Here is a 10599-nt window from a genome sequence, read left to right as displayed (position 1 = left end):
AACTGGGCATTCCTGAGCCAGGTCCCTTTATCAGCAGGGACAGGAATGCAGAGATAACATCTTTCCAAGAGGCCACTGTGTCTAAGAAAGCGAAGAAGCATCTTCCTAAAAGTGTCCAAGACCACCCACTGGGAATGCAGATGGCAAGCGCAGCCAAGAGGGGCTTGGTTCTTGTTGGGTGGTTCTTTGGGAGTAAAGGCTTCACCTGCCTGGCTCCTCACAGCCCAGTCCTGAGGAGGACGCAGAGGAAACTGGCTGAAATCCCCATCGCCACGTAGCTGATTTGTATGCTGACCGCCCCATCCTGGTTGCACAAGTCAGAGTTACAGCAGAAGGTGGGGCGAGAACTCCCGATCTCATCCACGTCGGATGGGATGCATTTCTGAGCGCATGACTTGACGACCGTTGAGTCGCCCACGAAGGGGTAAACTACAACATTTCAAAGCAAGAGAGAAGAAAAGGGTATTAAAAGGAGGATTTGGGCGTGGGGTGTCTCCAGCCCTGCAGGGAGCACTGAACATCTGTCCCACTGGATTCCAGCTCCAATTCCAAAAAGCTTCAGGGATTGAACCAGCTGGGAACTAAACCACCAAACCTTTTGCTGATCTCCTATGTAGAGAATCCCGTACATACATTCCTTGGGGTCTATCTCTGTCTCTTTGGGTGCTGACCCATCTCTGTGTCCTTCCTGCGTGTCTCCCTCTGGCTTGGTGAACATACAGGCAGTTCTGCTTGGAAGCTAAGCAGGGCAGGCACATGCCCCTGGCTTTACCTAAATCTGGGTGCATTGTGTGTCATCTGTCTCCCTGCAGACATGACATCCCATCTCTAATCGCTGCTCATCCTAGTTTCAGCTGGTACCCCTGTCCAGAGGATTCACGTGAAGAGACAGTGCCCCATCTCCTCTCTCTGGAAAAGCGCCTCTTTACTTGGCAAAGCTCAGCTATTGGCCAATGCAGGCCTCGTCCTGAGAGGTGCAGAGAACGCTCTGAAGTCAAGGGATCCAGTTTAGGCTCCTAGGAGCCCAGTGATTCAGGCACCCACCAGGGAGGTGGGAGACGTAGACCCCAGTCCGGTAGCTCCCATCACTCTTTTGTTATTTATCCACAACAGGAGAGACTGACGCTGCCCCCATCGGGATGCCCCAGAGCTCAGGGGTTAGAGCATCATCTGAGAGGTGGGAGACCTTTCTCCCCTGGTGGCAGGGAGGGGCATTGAACCTTCTAACCTCCTGCTGCTTTGTGTGGCACACAGCAGGCACCTAACCCATTCCTGCAAGAAACTCGTTACATGCCTGAGCTGCGGTTGGTTCCCGTTTGCAAATCACTAGCAGAGAGAGGTGCCTCCCTGCACCTATTGCCACAAGGGGCGGGACTTAGCAACCCCCCCTTTCATCTGCCTCTCCCATTGGCTAGAGGTGTGTCCCTGCCTAGCGTGCCAGCTTTTGTGAATTGCAGTCTAAGGCCCCCGTCTCTCCCCCTTCATTGTACAGGAGCCTAGGTCCCTAACTCAGGCTTCGTGGATCCCAGGGCTGTTCCTGTGCTTTGCCAGGGCCCTAAAAGTTACTCGCCGTGATGCTGAGCATAGCGACACCTAAGTCCCTTTTTGGATCTGGACCTAAGTGACTCGCCCAACGTGAGTCCCAAGTACCCGTGTTGCAGCCTGGGTCCATCGCTAGGAATCACAGGGGAACTCTGATCCCCTGCAGTTCTAACCCTGGGGTTGGGGCTGGATGGACGTTCCTCCCTTCCCTAAATTTGAGTGCAGGCTTCTCCCTCCGGGTGTCTCTTCCTTACCTTCCTCTCGGGAGTACATTACTGTCTTGCACATGATGTCATCCGTGGAGCAGTTGCTGATGGTCATGCACAGAGGGGAGCTCATCGGCTCCTGGCATGTGTAACATTGCAAGGTGTGGGCTGCAAAGAGGAACAAACCAGGGTTGCCTTCATGGGGATCAAGAGGTGCTGTCTGCCCTTCCATATCACCCCTGTTAGGGAAACCGCCACGGCACCACTCCCCTAAGGTAGTTATCAGAATGCGCTGCCGGAGCACACGGCAGTTCCCTATACATCTTGTCTGATGCATGGAGGGACATGCTGCTAAATCCACATGCCATGCCTTCGGTGTAATGCCAGGCTAGTGTAAAATTGCCTCCAGGCATGTGGGTATCAGAGGTTAATCCGCTCCTTGGAGAGCAGCATTTTGAAGAGGATCATCTTTCAGCTTTGTAACAATTAGCTAATAAGACCCGTCTCACAGTTATCTGAGTGGCAGAAACCTCAGCCAGCTAACCAGATCCAGCATAATAGACGGGCTGAGCTGATTGACACGGAGATCATTCCATTGGTGGGCCGGTCACTCCTGGGGCCTGATTCTGATTTACACTAGAGTCCCTGTGCTCATCCCCTTTACATCCCCAGAGCACAGTTGCCAACTCTCACGCGGTAAATAAGCACCCCGACTTTCACAATAAGCCAAAAATCAAGCTAATCCCATGTCAAAACAAGCCAGCCCCTAAGAACCCCAACACTCTGTGTGACTAGATACTCCTGGAGTGCAGTCTGGGACTGTGGTGGGCCCGCTGTGCACCCCTGACTCTCTCCCCGCCTTGCCAGGAGCCAATCAAAAAAAAGAAGCAACAAGTCACAAACTAGCCAACAATCAACTCAGAAGCCAATTAAGCCAAAAACAAGCCCAATTTCTGCATTTTTTTCACGGGTTTGGCATGTCTGCACCAGAATGGTGTAAAGACACCTTATAAATAGCATAAATAAGCCTTCTTGTAAGTAAGAATCAGACCCTCAGCCTATAAGCTCTTTGGGCCAGGGGCTGTTTTTATTTAGCACTTTCTCCAGTGCTAAGCACATGGTCAGCACTTACCACAGAAGAGTCCTTGGGGCAACTGGGTAGAGAGATAAAATAAGGCCCATGGGATTTGTGTGGGCATGAGGAAAGTGAGGCAGGCCCTAGGCTCGGACTGTTCTGTGCTGAGATGTTTGTTCCACATCAAAAAGTGGGTCTCGCATTATTTAAAAAAATCACACATTTAAACAGAGGACAAATATTATACCATAAGCAAGTCCTTCTACCAGGAGGAAACAGCCCAAACAAGCTGCAGGTGAGCTAATTCCACCCCAAAGTAGACCCCAAAAAGATCCCTTAGAAAACTGGACCCAGCTGCTCCCTCAGGCTTTCTAATGTAGAGTTGGACACTCTGCGGTGCTTACCGCGGTCTGGCTGGTCTCTTTGAAGGTTAAATTATACAGCTCCCGTATTTAACAAAGCTCTAAACTTAGCCTTAGAGAGGAGCTCTGTCAGTGGCCTTGATTTCTACCCTATTAACAACCGGCAGAGTAAAAGTGACAGGATTTTAGTTTCTCTGAGTCAGTAATGGGGAAGTATAAAGGGATCTTCATAGCAATAAGTTTTAGGCCCTGAGAGTGTGCAGCATATGTTAATGTCCTTTGGGTTCGCAAGATGTCATCAAATATTGGTGGATAAGCTAACTACTAGTTTATTATTATTGTTTTACTGGTAAAGGGGCCCTGCCTGGCCAGAAACTCAGGGTGCTGTGCAGGTTAGAGCATGGTTGGAAATGTAATGAAATAATCTTATGAAAATAGATACAGACAAATAATGTGATTGAACAGGAGAGATACCGAACCCTAACTGCATCATGAATTAGAAAACACATAACCGTCAGGGGTAGAGGCAACAAAATTCATTACTGAACACACGGCATCAAACTGGCAAGAGCTCTGACAGGCTTTGCCCACCTTAACTTAGACAGTGATGGATCATCCATCACTTGTCTCTGTATTGGGTGCTTGGGCAGCAAGACGGTTGGCATCTTAGAAAACACCTGCAACATGTATATTTTACTCACGTCAAGTAGACAAGGGCCTATACACCTAGTTATTGTGGTGTTCTCCACATTAACACAAGGCGCACTTGTGTTAAACAAATAAACGCCTTTCTTCTTAACATATTATTCACCTAACAAAGCAAAATCTCCTCCTAGCTACTGCATGCTGCTCTCTGCTCTGCTTGCATTCAGATCTCAGGCAGCTCTCTGCCGGATCAGCATTCAGATCCAGGCTGTGTTGTTATATGAAGGGTGGCCATTTGAACGCTCCAACACACCCAATACCCTTAGGGTAACAATAGCAGCTGGTCCCCACAGTTGTACCCCATTGTCATGCCATTTCTGTAAATGATTGGCCAAAATACTGTCATCACATAAAGAAAAGGAGGACTTGTGGCACCTTAGAGACTAACCAATTTATTTGAGCATAAGCTTTCGTGAGCTACTCTGAAACCTGTCATCACATGTAAGCCCAGAGCTCACACTGACTTCAATGGGAGACATCTGCTCACATCCACAGGCAGGAATTGACATTGTTGCTGTTTTTTTTAAAGAAGTAATGGTTTGATGGATGATAGTTTGAGGATGATTTCTATAATAACTAGAACTGGGCAAATACTGCCAAAAATATTCATGAATATTCATTGGAATAAAACCCACGAATTCAGAATTCGCAACCCTTTTTCTGTTCAAATATTGTATTCTGTTTTGCTGAAGTGCTTGTTTCTGGAAAGCAAAATTATTATTGAAGTGGATCAATAATAACTGCATAGGAAAGGATGTGGCCTGTAAAAGACAAACTTGAAATCTCATTGCATCCCTTCCTTCTGTTGATAGAAGTTCGGGGAGCTGAGACCACACCGGAAACCCAGAGTCAATAGTGGTGAAGAGTCCATGAGCGATCAAACATGCTGCCATATGTTACAGCGCTGAAAGTAAAATTGAGCTCTTTCCGGTGTGGGGCCGGATCTCCCGCCACCCAGAAGGGGCGGGGCCTCAGACAGAAGGGGCAGGGTTGGGGGTCAGCGACCCCCCAGCCAGCCCATCTGCGCTGCCTGGCCCGGGCCCTTTTAAATCGTGGCCCTGGGACAGCTACATCCCCCCCTGCCCCCAGCCGCCGCCGAGGGGGGCAAAAGGGGCAACGATGTTAAAGCCCTGTCACGGCAGCGCTTAAAGCAGGGTCCTTTACCACGGCAGCACTTTAAAGCCGTTGCCCTTCTGTGCCTCCCCATCGGCGGCCCTGCCGGTAGGGACCTGGCAGGGCTGCCGATGTGGGGCGCAAAAAGGGCAACGATGGTAAAGCAGTGCCACAGCAGTGCTTTAAAGTCTGCGTTACGGGCCGGTAGTGGCAGCTAACTTAGGCCGTACCGGCCTAAACCTCCTTACTTGCATCCTTGGGAGTAAGTTCTGTAGGGCATTGCCTTTATGTTTATACAGCGCCTAGCACAATGGGGCCTTGATTCTGATTGGGTGCCACTGTAATGTAAATCATATTACTTTTGATGAAAACAATTAAATTGAATCCTGGTAATGCGCAAATAAATTATTCACATTGAATAATTGGCTCAGCGCGATTAATAAATATATCATGGCCTAAAATACCTAATGGCCAGTGGCCAAAGCTCATTTTGCTGGAAGCACTCTGAGTTACTGATGTGACTCTGAAATGCCTAGGACATAAGAATGACTGGACCATGATCAAGTTTACAGTATCTATGTAACTAAAGAGAAAGGCAGAAGCTGAGGCAGCTGTTAGTGTTATTTGTTATTTGTATTGTGGAAGCACCAAGAGGCTCCCATTACAGACCAGGACCCCATTGTCTAGGTGCAACGACGTGAACGTGCTCTTAATTACCGCTCGCAGTGCGGCTGCCCCAAAGACACAGTGGGTGCCATGCACTGGTGGGCAAAAAACGATCGAGATGTTTGACCTGCATCTCAGCAATAGTTCGATCTCTAGCTCCGTGCAAAAAAAAACAAAACCCCAGAAAGAACCCCCAAAACAACACACACACACACACCCCTAGGAACTTTTTGAAAAAGGGCTACGGAGGGAGTTTATGTCTGCAGAACCCCTTGCTCAATTGACCTCAAATTTGGGTCACTAGCCCTATTTTTCACTTCCAGGAGGCACCGCAAATTTCAAGAAAATCCTGCAGATTTTAGAGCACTGAGAAGCACTGGCCTTTAAACGGGAAGACTAGCCCATGGGCTCCTCTACACCTCCACCTGCAGCCCAGGCCGCTGGGAAAGGTGTGAAGTGGCCCTTTTCCTCTCAGTGGGACGGTCTCTGCTGAGATGATACAACCTGCAACACTAGCTCTGGGGCATGCGAACGGCTCCATTCCCCTCAGTGGGTGTTCCCCTCCCCTTCCTGTGCTTTAGAGCCAGGTGAGATGTATGAAGGATGCCTGTTCTCAGCTCCCCACCCAAAGGGGCAGGGCTTCCCCAGATCCTGGGTCACTTAGGGGGCCTTCCAAAAGGGCAAGCCCGCCACAAGCCAGGTCACATGAGGGAGGCAGGGACAACTCCTGTAGATGAGCACATGTCCCCCCACCCCCCCATCCTGGCACACAGACAGGGGGCAGTGAGCGGGGCTCAGAGGCCCCCAGCAGGGCAAGGCTCCCATATCCGGGCTCATATGAGCAGGGGAGGGAGAGGGGTTCAGATACCCCTAGAGGGGCAAGAGCCCCCCAGATCTGGGCACACACATGGAGGAGGAGAATGTGAGGCTGACAGATGCCCCCCCAACCCCTAGTCTCCCCCAATTCCCTGTCACTCACCCCTTGTCCCCCTTCCCAGTGTCCCACCCTGCCACACTCTCCCTAACCCCCATGCCACCCTCACCTGAGACCTCAAACTCTCTCACCCATCCCCATTTAGCCCACTTCTCATTATCCCCCTCCCCAAAGCCCCAAACCCTTCTTCCCCTTGTTCCCCACCCCTAATACTCCTCCCTGCTGGGGAAGCATTCACAGATCTAATTTTTTCCCCACCAAATACTTTGCTTGCATCTCCTCCAAAACAACAAGATGGAGGGGGAACGCAAACAAAGAGAGCCAAAATGAGGGGCTACCCAGGAAAGAGGGATGGGGGGAGACAAATGAGAGGGGCCACAAAGATAGAGGACGAGGAACATAAATGGGAGGGGAAACACAAAGGGGGGGCCATCACTGGGGGGAGGGGACGCACAGAAAACTGGGGCCACAAATGGGAGACACTTTCGCTGTAGTGGGGATGGGGGTGACAAGTGGAGGGGGTGACCCAGAAAGGAGGAGGGAGAAATAGGATGTCAATAGCAGGAGAAACAGGGGACCTTGTAGGGTGGGAGAGAGAAATGGGGGGGGGGGCTCAACCCCATCCTGAGAAAGAACTGAGAGTGTCCATGTCCCCTGGGGGGCAGAGAGAGAAGAGGAAAGCTCAATGGCTTCTCTGAGAGACGCAGGAGAGGAGGGAACTGGACTCCTCTCCTTCCCCTGAGCCCACTGGGAGAGGAGGAAGGGGGTGAAGATGAAGGCTCCTGGGACACAGTATGGCAGCTCCTATTAGTCTGGATAAGAACGGATGGCAATATCCGGCCATCAGCAGGGTGGCCCCGGCCGCCGCACAGATGCAACATGACTTTCCCTGACAGGAAAGGGTTCCCGCTCGAGACATTCCCACTCACTGAAGTCCTGAGGGTTTCATGTCTCCCAGGCTGGGATCTGGGCCATAATGGCCCCAAACATTACGCCAATCAGGGCTTGCTCAGCCATCACTGCAAAAAAGTGGCCATTTGTCCTTGTCACAATAAAGCAGAGAAAACCTGACAGGGACTGTGCTCTCATAACCCACCCCTGGCGGCACAGGTGACCCCGAGAGTGGGGTGGCAAGAAGAACAGGCTGCCGGAGCATGAGTGCGGCCAGTGACGTGCGATGGATTGATGTGAATCAAAGAGAAATGCCAGCAGGCCAGCTTGAAAACCACGGTAAGGCATGGGTGTAGTTAGGGGGACAAGGAGGAGTTGCCCCCCCAAACTGAAAGCCTCAGGCCGGTGCGGAATTCCCCCTCTCTCCCCTCCCCCTGCTGTGCATGGCCCCATTGGCCTGACTGAAGCTGCCCCCTCCCCAAATATAAAAGTCAAACTACACCTATGCTGAGGTCTGGGGAACAGCCTCCAGACGGCGGTTGTGAGAATGAGTCCTGCAGGGGATCTTGACAGGGTGACGGAGCCCACCCTTTCCAACTCTAAGTGCCCAGGTGTCTATGAATCACATGCGGTGCATGAAACAAGCCGCTGGAGAAGACAGCTAAAGCAGAGTGTGTAAAGGAGTGTTAGGACAGAAGAACACCAGCGGGTGGGAATAAGATAAAGCCACAAACCCTCTAAAGCATCAGGCTGCATGGCAAAGGCACAGCCAAGAGAGGATGAAAGAAATCACATATAAAGCCAAGTAATATCTATCAGTGGAGAGACATCCATTAATAGCTGCTAAAAGAATAAATCCTGGGTTAGGGGTTCTACGGGTATGTTAGCAACAAGAAGGTTAGGGAGAGTGTGGGACCCTGACTGAATGGGGAAGGCAACCTAGTGACAGAGGATGTGGAAAAAGCTGAAGTACTCACTGCTTTCTTTGCCTTGGTCTTCACCGACAAGGTCAGCTCCCAGACTGCTGCACTGGGCAGCACAGTAAGGGGAGGAGGTGACGAGCCCTCAGTGGTGAAAGAACAGGTTAAGAACTATTTAGAAAAGCTGGACATGCACAAGTCTATGGGTCCAGATCTAATGCATCCAAGGGTGCTGGGGGAGTTGGCGGATGCGATTGCAGAGCCATTGGCCATTATCTTTGAAAACTCGTGGCGATCGGGGGAGGTTCCGGACGATTGGAAAAAGGCAAATATAATGCCCTTCTTTAAAAAAGGGAAGAAGGAGAATCTGGGGAACTACAGACTGGTCAGCCTCACTTCAGTCCCTGGAAAAATCATGGAGCAGGTCCTCAAGGAATCCATTCTGAAGCACTTAGAGGAGAGGAAGGTGAGCAGGAACAGTCAACATGGATTCACCAAGGGCAAGTCATGCCTGACCAACCTGATTGCCATCTATGATGAGATAACTGGCTCTGTGGATATGGGGAAAGCAGTGGACGTGATATATCTTGACTTTAGCAAAGCTTTTGATATGGTCTCCCACAGTATTCTTGCCAGCAAATTAAAAAAGTATGGATTGGATGAATGAACTATAAGGTGGATAGAAAGCTGGCTAGATTGTTGGGCTCAATGGGTAGCAATCAACAGCTCGATGTCTAGTTGGCAGCCGGTATCAAGTGGAGTGCCCCAGGGGTCGGTCCTGGGGCCGGTTTTGTTCAACATCTTTATTAATGATCTAGATGATGGGTTGAATTGCACCCTCAGCAAGTTCGCAGATGACATTAAGCTGTGGAGAGAGTAGATATGCTGGAGGGTAGGGATCGGGTCCACAGTGACCCAGACAAATTGGAGGATTGGTCCAAAAGAAACCTGATGAGGTTCAAGAGTCCTGCACTTAGGAAGAAAGAATCCCATGCACCGCTACAGGCAGTGTGCCCTTGGTGCCAACGTCATATTGGGCTGCATTAGTCGGAGCAGGGCCAGCAGATGGAGGGAAGTGATCGTTCCCCTCTATTCGGCACTGGTGAGGCCACACCTGGAGTATTGCATCCAGTTTTGGTCCCCCCCACTACAGAAGGGATGTGGACAAATTGGAGAGAGTCCAGCGGAGGGCAACGAAAATCATTAGGGGGCTGGGGCACATGACTTACGAGGAGAGGCTGAGGGAACTGGGCTTATTTAGTCTGCATAAGAGAAGAATGAGGGAGGATTTGATAGCAGCCTTCAACTACCTGAAGGGGGGTTCCCAAGAGGATGGAGCTCGGCTGTTCTCAGTGGTGGCAGATGACAGAACAAGGAGCAATGGTCTCAAGTTGCAGTGGGGGAGATCGAGGTTGGATATTAGGAAACACTATTTCACTAGGAGGGTAGTGAAGCACTGGAATGGGTTACCTAGGGAGGTGGTGGAATCTCCATCCTTAGAGGTTTTTAAAGCCCGGTGTGACAAAGCCCTGGCTGGGATGATTTAGTTGGGGATGGTCCTGCTTTGAGCAGGGGGTTGGACTAGATGACCTCCTGACGTCTCTTCCAACCCTGATAGTCTATGATTCTAAGATCCCAGCCTGAAACTTATTATTTTTGTAAACGATGCTCTGAAACATCTGGGCAGGCTGCAAAGAGCACCTCTGTCACATCAGGCCACCACCAATGACTTCACTGCTAGGTTCCCACAGGGACAGATCTTGTGGCAGTTAAAGTCAATGGCATTTTGTCACAGATGTCCCTTCATTCACTCTTCCTACCCCGCCACACAGTCAGGGCTTGGTTAATAAAGCAGAATCTTACCTAGCTCCACGCACAGAACGGCAGCCAGCAGAACAGACAGAAGCCCCTTCATCTTGAACAACTCCTCGCAGCCTGGAATACCTTGCAGGTAGCTTTATCAATGGGCCCTCTGGGTGGGCTTTTCCTTTTACTGATTCTGACCATTCCCCCCCACCCTTCCTCCCCACCCCAGGATCCAGCTGTACTGGAAAAGCAAGTCTGAGTCATAAGGGGATTAAATCTCTAATTACAGAGCCCCTCCTCCTGCTTTCCTGTACATTTTTTTTTTACATTTTTCATGCTGCTTGGGAAAGACGGTCAGGGTTTGAATGGCAGACAATAA

The 10599-nt window shown here is 50.5% G+C and overlaps 1 protein-coding gene across 1 annotated transcript; it reads right to left on the bottom strand.

The window, feature by feature from the left end:
- Positions 1 to 207: 207 nt before the first annotated feature.
- On the bottom strand, positions 208 to 10329 carry LOC141981248 (ly6/PLAUR domain-containing protein 2-like). The gene is made up of 3 exons (XM_074942928.1): positions 10278 to 10329; positions 1797 to 1916; positions 208 to 429 (listed from the first exon to the last, which is right to left on the bottom strand). The coding sequence occupies exons 1-3, from the start codon at positions 10327 to 10329 to the stop codon at positions 218 to 220; spliced, it is 384 nt and encodes a 127-aa protein (XP_074799029.1). The 3' UTR covers positions 208 to 217.
- Positions 10330 to 10599: the final 270 nt, after the last annotated feature.

This window comes from Natator depressus, chromosome 2, assembly GCF_965152275.1.
Source record: "Natator depressus isolate rNatDep1 chromosome 2, rNatDep2.hap1, whole genome shotgun sequence".
Classification (NCBI taxonomy): Eukaryota; Metazoa; Chordata; order Testudines; family Cheloniidae; genus Natator; species Natator depressus.
This window is presented reverse-complemented; position numbering and strand designations above follow the sequence as displayed.

Bases quoted from the DNA above. Each gene is read 5' to 3' on its own strand.
- LOC141981248 (XM_074942928.1), bottom strand. From the start codon at position 10,329: ATGAAGGGGCTTCTGTCTGTTCTGCTGGCTGCCGTTCTGTGCGTGGAG. The intron at 1,917-10,277 runs GTAAGATTCTGC...TCCTCTTTGCAG, and splicing joins CGTTCTGTGCGTGGAGCTAG to CCCACACCTTGCAATGTTAC. The intron at 430-1,796 runs GTAAGGAAGAGA...GAAATGTTGTAG, and splicing joins AATGTACTCCCGAGAGGAAG to TTTACCCCTTCGTGGGCGAC.